General features: G+C 33.6%; 2 protein-coding genes across 3 annotated transcripts; one reads left to right on the top strand and one right to left on the bottom strand.

Moving 5' to 3' along the window:
• The first annotated feature begins 6092 nt into the window (after positions 1-6092).
• LOC133823781 (small ribosomal subunit protein eS17x-like) lies at positions 6093-6920 on the top strand. Its single transcript, XM_062256632.1, has one exon. It carries the CDS (start codon positions 6234-6236, stop codon positions 6660-6662), a length of 429 nt encoding a protein of 142 aa, XP_062112616.1. The 5' UTR covers positions 6093-6233; the 3' UTR covers positions 6663-6920.
• A 74-nt stretch (positions 6921-6994) lies between these two features.
• On the bottom strand, positions 6995-10696 carry LOC133823780 (uncharacterized). Of its 2 annotated transcripts, XM_062256630.1 has the most exons (8): positions 10533-10692; positions 10315-10417; positions 10081-10185; positions 9845-9930; positions 9298-9545; positions 8697-8886; positions 7820-8003; positions 6995-7432 (listed from the first exon to the last, which is right to left on the bottom strand). In XM_062256630.1, exons 1-8 carry the CDS (start codon positions 10589-10591, stop codon positions 7127-7129), a joined length of 1281 nt encoding a protein of 426 aa, XP_062112614.1. In that variant the 5' UTR covers positions 10592-10692; the 3' UTR covers positions 6995-7126. The 2 variants fall into 2 exon arrangements, with proteins under 2 accessions (XP_062112614.1, XP_062112615.1); XM_062256631.1 differs by lacking the exon at positions 6995-7432 and having other exon boundaries at positions 7861-8065; positions 10533-10696.
• Between the last annotated feature and the right edge of the window lie 7269 nt (positions 10697-17965).

Here is a 17965-nt window from a genome sequence, read left to right as displayed (position 1 = left end):
GGAAGCTTGAGAAAGAAGAGAGAGCTTTTGAAATTTTGAATTTCGAATGGTTAAAGTGTACACTGAGAGGCGATTCTCGAGTTTTTATACTCATAGAACTTGAGGTGGAAGCAATCCCACCCCGACCGTTGAACTACCTACAACGTAGGTACTCGAGAACAATCGAACGATAAGGATCCAAAAGGCAAGGATCGTGATCATTAGCATTGGAAAATGACGCCTTGGGCATAGGGCAAAGGGACGCCTAGGGTACAAATTGGAAGTTTTGGGTCGTGGAGTTGACCCCTTATTAATTGCACAGATTGATGGGCCCAGCAATAAGGAGTCAACACGTGGCGTGACTTTTCAGAGTGACGTCAGGGGAAGCCCAAATGTTTCCCCCCAAAGACCTTTTCGAATTACTCCTCTCGGTCTAAGTCTCCAGTGTTCGAGGACGAATGAAGACTTGGGGGGGAAATGTTGTCCGTGTTTTCACCACCCTGGCAATTAGAAGTAATTAACGACAAGACAAGGTATGATGTTCTCAGAGTGCGAACTCCTCCAGATAACTCAAGCCGGCCAGATGCGGATATCTCCAAGGGAGGCCACCTCCCGAGGTCCGTCCTCGAGGTGTGGATGTCTCTGAGTGAGACCATGCCCCGAGGAACATTTTAGAGGTCCTCGCGCCTTCTTCATGTAGCTGTCCTCCAGGTTTAGGATTTTGTTCTCGGGGCCTAGAAGAGCTGCCAGGTGTTAATCACTATAGATGTGAGCCACCATAAGATTGTTTGACAACCTTTTGGAGGGCCTCGAGTAGTGATGTCAAGTCATACACTCAAAAATTGACATTTCCCATTATGCCTCCTGACATGGAGAAAACGTGCAGCCGCCCTAACACTGTCAGAGGCATGTTCCCCATAAAGTTGGTAAACAACTTTCTGCAATGGGCCCCGTGCAATCCACCTGGGTCATAATCTTCATTTAGTGCAACCCTTTTTGTATTAATTCAGCATTAATATCCCAATAAGCGGGAAATTTGTATTTATGATGCATGATTGACATTAATGGCCCCAACCTTTATAAATAGGGTTAGGGTATCTCCTTGTAGAGGGTCCGAATTTTAGAGAGAGAAACTCTATAACTCAGTGCAATATATACGTTGTATGAGAACCACCATTGAAGTTCACTAAATACCAGAGACTCGTGGACTAGGGCTCTTTTATATCCTGAACCACATAAAATCCTTCTGTTATTTTCCATTATTTTCTTTAAACTCTCGAATTAGGTTGGTAGCGAAAAATGCAGTCAACAAAGAGCGATTAAGCCCTTATAAACAAAAAAAGGAAGAAAATAAAGAACGAGAGAATTTTTACGTGGTTCAGTAGTTAAATCTACCTACGTTAACGAGACACTTTTATTATATTCTGTGTTAAAGCTTCTAAGAGAAATTTCACAGAAGTTCTCAATACAAACTTGTGCGTAGTCCCTAAATGACTATGATCCTGGCTATTTGTAGGCCCGATTTACAGAATGTTCTTCCCTTAATTCTAGGGAAGTTACAACATATTTCATTTGAATTTAAAATACAAATGAATTTAAACAAATACATTTAAATGCATTACTTAAACAAATATCCCTTAAAAATAGGGTTGTTTACACACAGTTTCAACTAAACCCATAAAAGTAGGGATTTATAACAATATACGCATTGTTGATCTAACACTCTTTCGAGTTTACGTTATGTTTCGAGCTCAACCTAATACTAATGTCGCCTCCTCATTGATCAATATGTCGATAATGTCCTCCAGAGGGAACCTCTGCTTTCGAGCTCATATGGCATGCTCGAGTGCTAGTGACGTGGCACTTATATATATTTTCAATATCAATACAAGTAATCATATTGTATACTTTCAATGTTTTTGATATCTTCACTAGCGAGCCTATATTTCGAGGCTACTATTTTATTCTCGAAATTTTGGTGTAATAATTATTTTATTAATTTATTATCATCTACTGTTATTTTTTTATTAATGTACTTATTTTTTATATATAATTGTGATTACTGTACATAAAAAAATTTCAAATAGACTTCTGCTTTTAAGCTTTTCCTTTTACGTATGTTTTTTTTTCTTTCAGGTTTTTTTTAGTGTATAGGTTAAGTAACTAGTTACCTTCTCATTTTCATATACATTTTTTAAAGATTTAGATGTTCCCATCAGGATAACCCATTACCATCTCAAGGGTAACCAGTTGTCTATATTATAGGTAACTGGTTACCATCAAGATAACATATTACCATCTTAGGTGTAACTGGTTATCGTCAGGTTAACCAGTTACCTTCATAGTAATATGTTAGGGTTACCATGAGGTAAGAAGTTACTATTTGGATAACTTGACCTCTAATGTCTTAAAATAAATATGAAGTAGATATTGCTTTCACATATTTCATTTCAATCCCTTAATGTGGCAAGCATGTTTGTCAAATTATTGTACTTATACACAAAAAATTTAATAAACAATTCTCATTATTAAATCCAACAATCATCCTTTACCATACAAAAAATATTATATTAAATAATACGCCAATAATGTAAAAAGGCACTTAGGACATGCATTTTGAAAGTTCTGCTGAAGTACTAAACATTCCAATAAAAAATTATTAGCTAAAACATAGTTTAAGCCTCTTCTGTTTATAAAATTGATACCTCAAAATGAAAGTTAGCATTTTCCATTATAATAAGTAAAAATTGCAGCTGTAAAAAAAACGTAAGACTGGCTTTAGAGAAAAATCATTTGCAAAAACATCTGTTAACCAAGAGCTTACATGGGAAACGCTTGCAACAAAATTGAGCAAACATTTACTGAAGGTCACAAAAGTAGCTGGTTTAGCTAATGATTTACAATCAACAAATACACATGAACAAATACCAATGTTGATACATCATGTAGGTCATATATCTAATCGGAGAATTTAAAAAGATTCGAAAATTATAAACATATGATATCTAACCATCTTCTCAATAGCTAGTTCACCTAAATTGTTGTTTAATGACTACACATGAACAAGCATCTAGTAAGATGAATCCGATGAACCTTATACTAAGTAGAGTAATCCAAAATAATATGAATAATACAATCTAATATCCCTAATTGAACAAAACTAGAAATGGTCACCAGAAAACTAATTATGTCAAAAGTAGCTTTCAACTTCAAATGGATACAACTAGTCAAAAAATACTATGGCTTTATTCAATGCTCATATTATATCATTCATACTCCAATGCGTACATATTTCACGTGTACTTTAATATGTTGGATATAGTTTTGAAAGGAAAAGGTTAAGTTGATATATGTATCGAAGATAAAGCATATAAAGAATGGCTATTGAAAATACTTTGTTCTCCCAAACCATTCATCTAGAATAAAGAAAGAATTATTAAACACAATGTGCGATCAAAAGTAATGAAGTTACTAAATCAAATAAAGTAAATTTGATTGGGATATAATTTCTTACACGGTTCATTATTATCGTCTATATTTCACCTGGACAAAGAGAGAAAGAAGCTAAATATGAGTTGTAGATCATGTAAGAAATAAAAAAGAAACAATGCCATAATTCCAAGACAAGAATTATGTTATACGGTGGCTCTAGTTATTTCTCTTCCAAAAACTCTCCATTGCACTGTAGTATTGATACGAGTAATTCCAAGAATCTGAAACTCATAAAATTTGTATGCACCATACACAAAAAATGAACCTCCATTTTAATCGGCTAAACAATTAAAAAAAAAACTGTAATATATACTAACCAGAAAAAAACCAGAGCCAGAGAGAAAGATGACTCGGGCTTGGTTGACAAACTTGAAGAATTGATCGTGGCGAAAGAGGAACCATTTTTCTCACGTCGGAGGAGATGGGTCAGACTTGAGAAGAATATCGGTGGAGATCGGAGGCGGGGAGGGAGGTCAGAAAGTAGATCCAAATTTCTGATGAAGATAGCAGAGCTTCAACATGTCTGGTGCTTGGAGTGATCGGAACTGGGATGGTGGGAGGAATGTAGCTATATGATGCGTTGTAATTTTCTTTTCCAATCCGATTTTACCCCTCATTTTTCTTATGATTTTTGGATTTTATTGTTTGTTTTGCTGTTTTAGTAATTGCCTACCTTTTCCCATTCTTTTTAAACTTATTTTTGAATTTTTCCAATAAAATTTGGGAAAAGTTATTTATCAATATTTGTGTAAACATTTAGGAAAATTGAATTTATAAAAAATATAAAAATATAGGAATTATATTTTTTTTAATTTGTATAGAAAAATTTATTAAAGAAAAAATTAAAGTACGAAAACAAGTAAAATATAGAAATGCCACATTTTTTTTTAGAGTAATTATATTTTATTTGATTTTGATAGTAATTTTATTTTTATTTTTTTTTTTTAATTATTTTTTCAGTTATTTTTTCTTTCATTTTTTCCCTACTTATGTTTTCTTCCATTTTTCATTTTTTTTTTCTACTAATTTTTTCCTTCTTCATTTTTTGTTTTTATTTTTCGATTCTTCTTTTCATTTTTATTTACTTATCTATTTTTTTCTTTCATTTGTATTTTTTTTTTATATATTTTTCGAGTTTTCTTTCCTCTTTTTATTTTCATTTTTCCTTCTATTTTCTCTTTATTTTTTTTACACATATGAGATTTTTTTTTTCTTTTTTTCTTCTTCCATTTTTTTCCCCTTTTTTTTTTTCATTTTTTCTACCAATTTTTTCATTCATATTTTTTTTTCTTTCTATTATTTTTCTTCTTCTTCTTTTTATTTTTATTCATTCATTTGTTTTTTTTTATACTTCATCATTTCTTTTGTTTTTTTTTTCATATTTTTTTAGTTTTCTTTCATAAGTTTTTTTCCTTCTTTTTTCTTCATTTTTTGTACTTATTATTTTCTCATTCCATTTTTTTATTTTTCTTTCACACAAATATATTAACATTACATACTTATTTTACTATTTTTTTTATTTATTATCTTTTATTATTGTAATTTTTTTTCTAGTTTTTTCCACTATATATAAAAAAATTCAAATAAATTTTTTCAGCATTTTATTTACTGTAACTCTTATAGGAACACCAAAATTTGGAAATAAAACTAATAAAAATATGAAAACGTGAATGGGTAACTAATTACCGTGATGAGAACATTCAAATCTAGAAAAAAAAATTATATGAAGAAGATGGGAGAGAAGGAAAAAGTGGTGGATCTGATTTTTTTTTCTATCTTCAGATCTGTAGTAACTGGTTACCTTCCCGTTCTTTGTGTGTATATTTCTGAGGGTACTTGGTTACCTTCACGTTCTTTGTGTGTATATTTATGGGGATAACTGGTTGCCTTCATATTTTGATGTGTGTGTATATTTCTAGGTTATTATGCTAATTGTTTACCTATGTTACTAAAATCATAGTTACTTCTTCTTTTTTTAATTAAGTGCTCTTCCTTTTTTTCCTTCAAATTTGATGTTTCTTTTCATATTTAATATGAGTAACCTATCACCCCTCTTATAGTTACTAGTTATCCCTCTTATGACAGAAAGTTACTTATCTCAGGATGATTGGCTACCCCTCCTAGTACATGTTATTTAACCTAGCTCTTGGATTATTTTTTACAAAACTGTCAAAGATCAATCAAGTAACTGGTTAACTTACACAAGATTTGAAAAAAGAAACGTACAATCTAAAAGAAAAATGCTTATAATAAATAAAAATAATTTCAAACACAATTCGTATTACAAGAAAAAAATTGCAAATCAATCAAAGAAAAATTTAATATAAAAAAACAAATAAGCTAAAAAAATAATAATCAAATTATAAACATACCCTTTCAAATTAATAAAACTTGATTAAGAGTAAAACTATAACATAAACCAATTTTTATACAAAAATATAAGAAAATAAACCCATAAGTGAAAATTCTTAAAAAAAAACCATATTTTTAAACACTATTAAAATTCTCGTATAAAATGTAATTTCATCTTAGCATAAAAACCATAAAAATGAAAAATTCCCTATATTAAACGGGCCTCCAACCCCAACCCCAACCCCGGGCCATTCTCTAAAGCCCATAGTAACACCGAAACGAAGTTCCGGCGGTTAAAAACAGGAGTACAAAACCCCAACTAAATCTCCATAGTCTCAACCTTGTCCTCTTCCCATCCACTTGGCCGATCACTTCCGCGCTTGCTCACTGAGTCAACCAAACTCGCCGCCATGGGCCGCGTCCGAACGAAGACAGTGAAGAAATCCACGCGCCAAGTGATCGAGCACTACTACTCTCGAATGACCCTGGACTTCCACATCAACAAGAAGCTCCTGTGCGAGGTCTCCACCATCCCCACCAAGCGACTCCGGAACAAGATCGCCGGATTCTCAACCCACCTCATGAAGCGGATCCAGAAGGGACCCGTCCGCGGAATCTCCCTCAAGCTCCAGGAGGAGGAGCGCGAGCGTCGCATGGACTTTGTCCCCGACGTCTCCACCATCAGGACCGATCAGATCGAGGTCGATAAGGAGACCCTCGATATGCTCTCTTCACTCGGAATGAGCGACATTCCCGGTCTGGTTCGGGTCGACTCCGTTGCTGTGCAGACTCACCCTTTAGGATTTGGCCGTGCCAGTGGAGCTGGGAGGAGGTACTGATTCGGACTTTTGGGGAAATAATGGTTCTTTCGGTTGAGTTTAGAGTTGGAAAGGTTTTTGTTTTAATTTTTTGATGATATACTTGTTGGGTTTGCGATAGTTTTAAGATTTTCGCATCTGAGAGTAGTTTTTTTTTCAAATAGTTTATTTTTTCATAAAAATCCCTCATTTTTATGTTAAAATTTAGAGATCATATTTATTTCCTGTTCATTTTTATATATTTATGAATTAAAGAACTTATGATATTATGAGAGATCACTATAATTTCCAAAGCATAATTAGTAGGTATATGAATCCTTAAACATTGATTTTCAGGGTGAGTGAGAAATAAATAATGTAAGCAAATTCATTCCAATATTATCTGAAAACATATACAAGATTTGTCTCTGAGGTTTTGCACAATATGACAACAAGCATATCCAGTGCAAGAGATTTGACTTAGATAAAAGGTTGTGTATTATAGTTTATTCACTTGAATTTGCAAGGCCAATCATGTTGAGCATGTGGCGATCCTCCTTGAATCTGTCCAAGACGGTACCTTTTAGTGCTTCATCTTTGTCTTGCTCTGCTCTTCCTGTGACAACTCCCCAGCACTCTATAACTTCTGGGTGTATTCGGTTGGTCTTGGAGAGGCAAGGGCTGCCAAATGTGGTGCAGCTGAAGGTGTGCCCTTGATCGAAACTTGCCGAGAGGAACAGCCCAAAGTGGTTTGCTCGTCCACCGAAACCAATCCCATTTGGGATGGACTCTGAGCTGAAGTTCGAAGCACACTGCAATAAGGAGATGAATTTAGCAAGATCTTCTGATGATTTATCAAATATGACCATTTCAATAAATATTTGTTCATAATCTTAATCAACTCTAATGATCTTAATGTAAGGACTGCATAAGAATAGGTAAAAAAAATCACTGTAAGAGTGATTAAGAAAGATGGCCAAGTGACACCTTGAAGCCCTATAAAGCGTGCTTGATTAATATTATACCGGGAGTAGCTGATTTTGATCATATTAGCAAATGAGTAATGATATGTGCACACAAAATATGTATCAAAACATTACTTGATAGTTGGTGCATATTTTGTGCACACGTATCAATACTCTTAGTAAATAGTACTACATTTTATGTGTATAATATATATTGAGAAGTGGGAAACTCACCCATTGTAGATTGGTGTTAGCTCCTGTAGGCCTGAATAAAGCTGCCTTTGGATAGAGTTGGAAAATGAAGGATTTCATATCACCATAGAAGTCACCATGTTTCTCCCAAGGCTGAGAAGCATAGCCTCCATATATGTAACCTTCTTTATCCTTGATAATTAAGACTGTCGGCCCTTCATCATTTCTGCAGTTAAATTGAACAATTACCGCTTGCCCAGTTGCCCTACTTAAAAGGAACCGAGAAAACTGAAATATGAAAGAACCTTAATCACTTATGAATACAATATATCAGTTAAGAGCAGCAGAGAAAGGCAAAGTAAAATGGTACAGGATAACAAGATAAGCCTACATGCATAAAAAACATAAAGCTTAAATAAGGCTCAAGATGAAAAACAGTGTTAATAACACAGGAAAATCAGACACCAGACATAGTTTTATAGAAATGAGCAAATGGCTAGTCCAAACACAACCAGAATATAGCAATGCAATCCTACTAATACCTAACCTTCTTACTCATTCTTACCTACCCTAAGAAAATTAACATAAAAGCTAAGACATTAAGTGAAACCAGGTTCTTATTATAGCCGAGAAGAAACAGCGAATAATCAGAATAGTAATATGTGACATTCCAAGGAACATGTTTTTAAAAATTCCCATTTTTATGAATATGTACGACTACTTAGAGAAGGATGACCAATTACCATGTGTCCTGTTGGAGAATTTGAAACTAAAGCCATCATCGGACTCCAAGTATTTGTTAATGCACAATTTTAGTATTGCAATTACAAGATAAAAGGAAAAGAAACTCATAACTAAAATGGAATACGTAAAGGTTCATGGATAGCTATAAAATAAAATTTAGAAGCATGCCACTCACGATATGTTGCCCAAAAATGTGCTGAAACTCAAACCGTTAAATGAACTATGGTATAACAGCTTCCACTCCTCCAGCTCATGCTGAGGAAGTGCTCCTCCTATATGCCAAGCAAACTCCTTTCTTAGTAGAATCAAGTTAGAATCTACATTTTCCCCTTGCAATAGACGAGGAACTTCAAAACCTGGCCTCCCTGCACAAAACGTTCCAGCAGAAAAATTAAGAATATTCAGCTATTTCTGATTCGATCAAAGTATCGAACTGGTAAATAGTAACATCATTCGCCCCCAAATTTCCCAATCCTCGAAAGAAAGAAGAAAACAGGACCAGCCAAAAAAATAAAGAGACAAGGATACCAGATCTAGCAATTAACAAATAACAAAAGCAAAAGGGACCGAGACAATATGCTTTCTCAACATTAAATTCATTTAACTCAGTAAGCTTGTTATTGCATGTTTCCTCATTTGAAGAATAAAAGCCAACCACAGTGACAAATTGTTCTCTGTTTGATTCTATAAGAAAAAACTAATAATATCTGCTATATAAACCACACAACAAAAACAGACAGGAACTCAAGATTTATGCATGAAACTTATAAGAATACCTGGATTCAGTGGCATCAATAAGCTTCCAAGAAGCTTCCTGACTGATGGAAGGATAGTGCACCAACTTTTGTAGTCTTCAAAAGACATACTTTCTTCAGGATGGCTTTCATCATGCTTTGAAAAGTTAGCAGCATCAACAAATATGCCAACACTATCCTTGGATGAGCTCAAATGGGATTTAGAAGAATTCGGTTGATCATGAAATAAAATTTCAAATATTGCAACCAAAACAGCTTCCAGATCAGACCTGAATTCGAAATAAAAAGTTATATTCATCAGTGACAAACTACAAGAAAAAGAAAATATAGAAAGGCTAGTCATTTCCTGAAAGTTCTGACGGCATTCTAACTGGAAAGTAACCCATTCTATAATTATGAAGTGAAATAATTATAAAGTATCAACCATCATCCAATTCTTGCTTGGAGAAGCAACCTTGAATAGAATAAGCGGTAACATAATACATGAACTAAGTACTTCCATAGTTATAACATACTTAAGCCAGAGGCTAATAGTTGCACAAGTTATAGTAAAAGGGTATAACACTACCTCCCCACAACTCCATCCCCAGAGACATCCAGTAACTGATAGATAAATTCATCAATCTCATCTTTGGTTCCCTTATCATAAGTCGCCTGCAATACAACCAAAAATAAGCACAACAGTAAGTTAAATATACGATTATGTATAGAAAAACCCGTTTCAAGATTTGTGATAAAAAGACAACAATTCGAAAATCATTGTAAATATACATTCCCCTTTTCCTAATGAAGTGAGATAAATACTTTTGCAATTATGAGGTCTTCAAAGGTGAGTTTATGATCCTTCCGTTTCTGGGTAACCAAATCAAAAAACCTTTCCCCAAGAGGACCTTGAATTCCAAAATATGCCTGTAATGTAAGAGTAAAATAAATAATCAAACGAAAAATCCCAGAGCTCATTGATTGTATAATTTAGTAAGGTTTATACAAGATTTATAATTTTTGAACTTGATGTTGGTGCTATGAAATGATACCCACCTGGAAAACTGAGGGAGAGATGTATTTACCATTGCTTTGGGATTGTGCTGCTAGAGATTCATACAAGGATTTAAGGTCTTCCAGCTTCTTTGGAGTAAAAGCTCTACAAAAATTATTGTTCCAGGAATTAATAACTTGTTATACATTCATGTATACATCTATTTATAATCATATATATACATATATACAGAGAGGGAGAGAGAGAAAGAGAGAGAGACCTAGAAGCAGTAGCGAAGCGAGGATCTGTGGATATGCGAGGTGACAGAGCGTTGCCCATCTATGGCCCTGAAGTTATGCTTCTAGGCTCAGCTTTTTTCTTCTTCCCCGTTGTGCTTAATTTATCAAACAATTCTTTTTTTTTCTTTTGAGGAAATATCAAACTATACTTTTGAAATAAATAAATAATTACAAATGATATTTTTAATAAAAAAAATAATAAAGGAAGATAAGATGACTTCGGCGAGTGAGATATATATTACAGAATCCAGATGGAATAAAGTATTTTATAGGGTATCCATGGATAATGGTCCTTGAATTATATCAATTTTGCAAATAAATCCTGAACTGTTAGCAATTTTGTCTAGCTTGAACAAAAATTGTTGAATAAGTAACCCAAGAAATTAAACAGCTTTAAAAATTCATTAAAAAAATAAAATTAAAGTTTTCTTCTTTTGAAAGCAAAAAGACTCTGCTTCATTCAACATAGTAATGGAGAAAATCAAGTCCATTGCCACATATATCCGATGAGTTACAATCATTAGAGGTGTTGATTTAAACTAATCCATTTACTTTGAACTAATTCAAATCAATCTAATTATAAAAAATTAGATATTCAATTACAATTGGATTGGATTTGAAAAGTTGGATGTTAATTGAATTTGATCAGTTGTTGGATAACACTCTGAAAATTTAATTAGAAACCGATCAAATCCAACCTTAATTAAAAAATATATATTATATTAAATATAAATATATTTAATTATGTTAGTTTATATTAGTTGTCATTTAGTAGATGTTATTATTGTTGCTATTTTGATGCTAAGTTAGCACTTTGAAAATATTATTATTGTTATGTTCATGCTATATTAGTACTTTAGTTATTAGTTTGAGACTTACTAGTTTTAAATTCTAATAGTTGTGGTGTAAGCTTAATATTTCACTTGTGAATTCATCATGTGAAGGACTTAATGTGATAATTTTAAGGTCTTAATGTAGTATTATTACTAGATATCATTAGTTTTTGTATGATTTTTTTTTATACTTGTTAATCTTTTTAATATTAAAACTTAAGTTAAGAGATAAAAAAAAACATGATTACGAAAACCGATCCAATCCAATTACAATCTAATTATAATTGGATCGGATTGGATTTTGAAGCCAAATCAGATTGGATTGGATGCTTATTTTCAACATCCTACCTTCAATTGGATTGAATTGGTTAGAGGCAAAAATGTTTGATCGGATCAGATGAGCACCCCTACAAATCATTATCCCAACGACAACAAAACTAAAAAAATTAGCATATTATGGGGTATAAGCCAAAGTCATAGTTGTTACAAAAGGTTAAAACTAGGCAATGAAAAAATACCAAAAAGCAATTACTACAAATTCCCCACACAAGAAAAATCCTAACAGAAAATAGAATTATCAAACCAAAAACAACAATAAGAGTATGCTTAAAATGATCAAATAAAAAAGCAAAAACAACCAACAAAACACCAAAAAAATTCCAGTAGTCAGATATGGACCAACATCCAAACACATTCATAGGTCTCCATCCGAATAGAGCACCCCACCCATCGATACCCTTCACAAATCTGACAATCTAATATGCAGCCACACACTCAAGTGCCCTAAACCACTGAAGAAATAGCGTGGGAAAGCCTTGGATCGTTAGACCATTCAACCCCGAGCTAAGAACCATATAATTGAAACCAGATTTGGCCATCTTTAGGGAGAACACCACCATAAACCCAAGAAGACTATTGTTTGACCACTATGAGAAGACAACCTTCTCAGGCAGAGCACGACCAACACACGTAAAAGCGTTGGTGCTACTCCAACTAAGAAAAACACATGAAAATCTCAGGTTTTTATAAAAGTGTGGGTCACTTCACGAGAAAGAAAGAAGAGAAAGGTACATGAGTCAAAATTTTCATTTTAGTGGATAGAGTACTTTAATAAAAAAAATCAAAAGTTAAAAGAATGTTAAGTTGTAAACCATTAATATTTCAATACTATAAATAACACATAGAATACATATAGAAAAAGAAAAGGTTGATAAATACTTAGTTTAATATTAATTTAATCATAAATGGCCATGACAAACCATAGATTTTGTGATGATCTAGAGTTATCAATAAACCCTAGAAACATGTAGTATAGTGAATAGTAGGTGTTTCACCCAAAACACAAGCTTGGTGACTTGGCAAAGAATCCAGACACTTGGTGGTTAAAGCTACAGCCTAATCAGCAAGAGTCTCATCGACTTTTGACCAGGAAAGAAGAAAAGATTCAAGGAGTCGATTTTGTCACTGATTCAAACTCACTCAAATGCTCTTCGAGGAACTACTCACTAGGCTAGTCAATGCATACTCAGCTAGGGTTGGTCGGATAATACACAAAGAATGCTAAGAGTTAGTTAAAACTATATATTTATTAGATATTTAGTTATCTTGTATTATTTTATCAATATTTAATATGTAAACCGTGTAAGGCCCACGACCCGTTTATGTACGATCCCAAGTCTATAAATAGAGGTCTAAGTGAATCACTATTTCTTATGTTGCAATTCTTTAATCTCTAGAGAATTTACTGTTTTAGGTGCTTTTATACATAGATCTTGTATTCTCTCAAACTCATGAAACTCATTTTGATCATATTCATCTGATCGGGGGTTTGGGACTTCTACATAAATAAAAGTATCGAAGTGGATAAAGGTTATTACCATTCCGGGGCCGAACTACTATAAAAACCTTGTGTCTTTTATATTTCTAAAGTTAAGTTCTCATTTTATATCGTTTAGTTAACTCAGTGTTGTTGATCAAGTCATTGGTCAACATTTTGGTGTTTTCATTAAGAGTTGAACTTAAGGAAATCGATAGTCAAGAATTTACAAAGGAAGCCTGCCTCCTAAGAAAACTCAAAGCCAACATGTCGGTCAGATGTCTAAGGGCCCGCAGAATCCACCTCCACCTCCTCCCAAGTTACTGAAGAAGAACCATCGGTGGATCTAGAAGATGAAAGTGATGAGATGGACGCTGAGACCATGCGAGCAACATTGGGAATGTTGCAGGTTGAGTTAGCCACTCTGAAAGATAACCATGAAAATGTAGTTGAGATAATGATCATACAACAGATGGAGATTTATAGGAAACGACGAGAGCTAAATGCTAGACAGGCAGAAATGGACCGCCGGCAGAGGGATGCCACCACTGCCCTGGAAACTGCTATACAACTAGCTCAAGGATATTGACATGCGCAAAATCCCCAAAAACCTACGCAACCTTAAAATCCTCTACCACGTTAGAATTTGCAGTGCCCAGAACAACCTCAAGCAGCTCAACAGGAAAACCAGCCACAAAAATCTGGCAGATAAGATGAGCAGCGTCCACCCCAATGTCCTAGTCGACAAAGCGAGCAGTTATCGAGGCAAAATAAGGATGAGGAGCATCCTCGAAGCCCAAGACAACTGGTTACTGATGAGCAAGTTCTTTCTAGAAGAGAGCAAGGAAATATCCCTCCAGGAAACATGAGGCATCTCGACATAGGCTTTGCGGTTGGACGGCCCCCAGGACATAATAATGCTCCGGGACCTAGTGGCCAGCACATGCCACAAAGGCCACCACCTGTTTATCGTGACGGCCTTGATCACAGAGAATGAGACAGCATATATAGTCGGTCACGAACAAATTAGTCTCAATACAGGGAGCATGACTAGAATGAGGGAGATTTTGAATAATATAGGAATTAAGGGAAAGATGTTGATCAACAAGATGACCAAAGGTGAGGACAACAGGTGCCCCCGCCTATGAACAACCGAACAGAGAGTCAAAATGCAGGGGGCGACCAAGAAATGCAAATGTGCTTGAACGATTAAGAGGGTCAGAGCAAAGACACAGAGAAGAATATTTGGGAAATGTGTTGACTGATCGAAGAGAGAGACACGATGAACACATTCCAGCAGCCGCTTCTACTCCCACAATTCCAACAGCTGTTCAGGCACAAATTAATGCACTATATCAAGTCGTCCAACAAACAACTGGTCAGGAATAAGACTTCTGATATTGAATATGACCGAAGGAAATACACTTCGTTTATCACCAGGATTCCTCTTGCAGAAGTTCCGAGCAAGTTTAAGATGCTTTTCCTACCCAGATATACTAGAAAAGAAGACCTTGTATCTCACGTTAATAAGTTTGAGATACAATGGATATTCAAAACGTATACAAAGATGCTCGATGCAGGATATTCACTACTATTGTGTCTGATGTAGCTTAGGAATGGTACTTTAAGTTTCAACCTACCAAAACTACTTCCTAGGAGGTGTTTGTCATGGAATTCTACGGGCAGTTCTATGTTGCTCACATAAATCCCACAGAAGCTAATCAATTGGTGGATATAAGGCAAAAAGAAGGTGAGCCTTTGAAAGATGAGAGAAACTACTCATGCCAAGACTGTAATAACCAAGGTTATTATTTTCTTATAAGCTCCATAATTATGACCTTATGTTATTTTTTATGACTTTTAGTTTATAACATGAGTGGTGGAATTAGAAAGATTACTTTAGAATATTTTATTTTTTAAGATATGATTTTACGACTTAGTAAATAATTATACTTAATATGATTAGTATTTATGAAAATATATTTATTTTATAGAACTTAGAAGCATATGATTAAGTTAGTATATAGTTTCTTTAAGGAAATAAGAATTTATAAAGATATGTACACATGTCATATGGTGATAAATGTTGTGTGCATGTGGCATTAATTTTAGTCATAATAAGTTGGAATTTACTATGCTTGGCCGAAATCCCCTATGGATTAAGCTATGTGGAATTTTTCATGAATAAATAAATAAGTGACAAAGCTTACATTGAATAACCAAGTCTTACTTGGTTGGAGAATAAAGTTAGGTGGCGTGAAGGCATAGAAATAGCCAAAGATTGGACTCATTTTGAACTTAAAGATCTAGGTGTTAATCCAAGCTCACTTAAGGGAGACTAGAAGACTAAGTAGGTGATAAGATGAAGCTTGTTGAAACCATTTGAATGTGTATAGGTGTAGGCGTGGGAGAATCTTTGGAGAAACTAGTGAGGACTTTGACTACATATGGTTGCATGTGAGTGTGTGTGGCATCAAGTGAGTAATTGTAGCACTTGGAATAGGTAAAAGAAGGGCTTGGCAAAACTTCATTTGAGAGGGAGTTTTGAATTTTAAAAGTTTAGTTGATTATAATGAGGAAGAATGTTGGGGTTTGGAGCCTATAAATAGAGTCATTGACCTTCTCATTTTTCACACTCAAACAAATCCTTCAAGTGCTCTCAATTTTTTGAAATTGCTCTCCTCAGAAGTTCAATCTTTTTGCTCCATAAATCCCTATATAGCCGAAGTTGTAGGATCTCATTTATATAAGTAATAGAAAACGTAAATACATGCATAGATATGATTTTCATACAGAGATTCATAAATACAATAACAAAATCATTAAAGTACTTACGAGATGCGTAGTGGAACAATGATTACACCATTTGGATTCCCTAACCTCTTGTCCTTGTTGAATGCTAGGTATTGCAAGGAATCCAAACTGCTTCCAAGTCTTTCTCTAAAACAACCTAGTGTTTGTGTGGGCAAGTCTCAACAAATGAAAAAAGAATTCCTAGAGAGAAAATTAAGAGAGAGTGGGCAGCTAGGTATAGAATATTAGTAGTGAATTTTTACCTTGTCAAATTCATTTCGACTTAATGCATTCTATAACACTAGTATATATAGGCAATTAGCTAGGACATAAAATAGGTTTTAGTTACCCATTTTATTTTAATTATTTAATTATTATAATTAATTAAATACTTGTCAAAATTAACCAATTATAATTTTGACATTTATTTAATTCATTTTATTAATATTAATACCAATTTATCAATATTAACAAAATTGTCTCAATTGGCTATAATACTCTCTTTTTGAGACTTTGCAATAAAAACCTCACACTTTCTTCTATTTCTTTTCTCACAAAATATCAATAAATAATATATCATTATTTATTTCCATTGAACTAGTCAATACGATATTTTTATAATTAATTATTCAAGAATACTATGTTCGTTTTGATAAGAGATGACATGGGGACCATAGATCCATGAACTCAAGCTCCAATGAGTTACTGTGAGTTTATTTATAACAAATGAACTCGCTACCTTATTAATTCTTCATAACTCCACTATAGACTCAGAATTGCACTCTTTATAACATAGAATGCTTTACACCAAATGTAAATATGTTATCCATTGTTATAACCATAACTATCATTTAATCCTCTATAGAAGATCTACTAAAGAGACCAGTGCAAATTATCATTTTACCCCTCATTGGTATTTTATTCTTAACTCCCACTAAGTTCCTTGTAAGTGATATGTCGGTAAACTTAATTACAAAAATGAGTACTTTATCATTTAACACTCGAACCAAATTATAAGGAAATCATTGTTTCATTTCTTAAACAAAAGCTATAGATTTCATGTCTATGATAAATACTCTCACTCAATTATACTACCAAATCTCCAATAAGTAAGTATGAGCTAGTCCGTAGGGTAAGCGGGTAGCGAACAAATTAAAAGACTTGAATAATATAGTTAGCAAAATATTAATCACTCTGAATTAAGATTGAATTGACCTATGGTCAACGTTGTTATGTGATTAGATTAGATAATAATGATACTTACTTATCTTATCAATAATCAATATTGGTCTAGTCCAATGTAACAAAATATATCCAATCTTATCTACTTGGTCAATGCCTTGGATAAGACATCACACCCTGAATGTGTAAGTAGATCATATCGTAGATTACTAGATCAGTGAAAATCCAATGCACTGACTAAATCTTAAGATGTGTTCTTTTGAACATATAATTACAATTATAATCCAATGTGACATAGTCATTATAATTGTAATTATTTATATGTTCGAGATTTTATAAATGTTTATATTATTTAAATAATCATGTAATAAAATAAGCAATCAATACGGTTGTCAAACTAAATGATTTCTACTTCTTTTATTAACAATATAAAATTGTGTTACATGCTCGGTGTAGTTTTATAAGGGCATAAAACCCAACAAACTCCCACTTGCCCTTTTAAAAAAAATGGGATATGTTTTTCAAAACCATTCATTTTACATGCTTCACAATTATCCTCTATGCTTATTTTTTTGTAAAGGGGTGTGAAAGATTGCCTTCCAATGTTATCTTCACCACCTTCACATCTCGCCTTCGCCACACATCTCCAATAATGTGGTACATTTTCTCTACATGCTTTGCTCTTTTGTGGTTTCGAGGTTCTTTCAAATTTGCTATTGCCTCATTATTGTAACTAGACAAAATGAGTGGTTTATCCATTTTTGGAATAACACTAAAATCCGTATATAAC

Source organism: Humulus lupulus, chromosome 3 (genome assembly GCF_963169125.1).
Source record: "Humulus lupulus chromosome 3, drHumLupu1.1, whole genome shotgun sequence".
Taxonomy (NCBI): domain Eukaryota; kingdom Viridiplantae; phylum Streptophyta; class Magnoliopsida; order Rosales; family Cannabaceae; genus Humulus; species Humulus lupulus.
This window is presented reverse-complemented; position numbering and strand designations above follow the sequence as displayed.

What these genes read in the sequence shown, in the direction of transcription:
- LOC133823781 (XM_062256632.1), top strand. Translation starts at nt 6,234, where the DNA reads ATGGGCCGCGTCCGAACGAAGACAGTGAAGAAATCCACGCGCCAAGTG.
- LOC133823780 (XM_062256630.1), bottom strand. Translation starts at nt 10,591, where the DNA reads ATGGGCAACGCTCTGTCACCTCGCATATCCACAGATCCTCGCTTCGCT. An exon ending in CGCTTCGCTACTGCTTCTAG is followed by an intron (nt 10,418 to 10,532) that starts GTCTCTCTCTCT and finishes TAATTTTTGTAG; the next exon opens with AGCTTTTACTCCAAAGAAGC. An exon ending in ATTGATGCCACTGAATCCAG is followed by an intron (nt 8,887 to 9,297) that starts GTATTCTTATAA and finishes CGTTTTGTGCAG; the next exon opens with GGAGGCCAGGTTTTGAAGTT.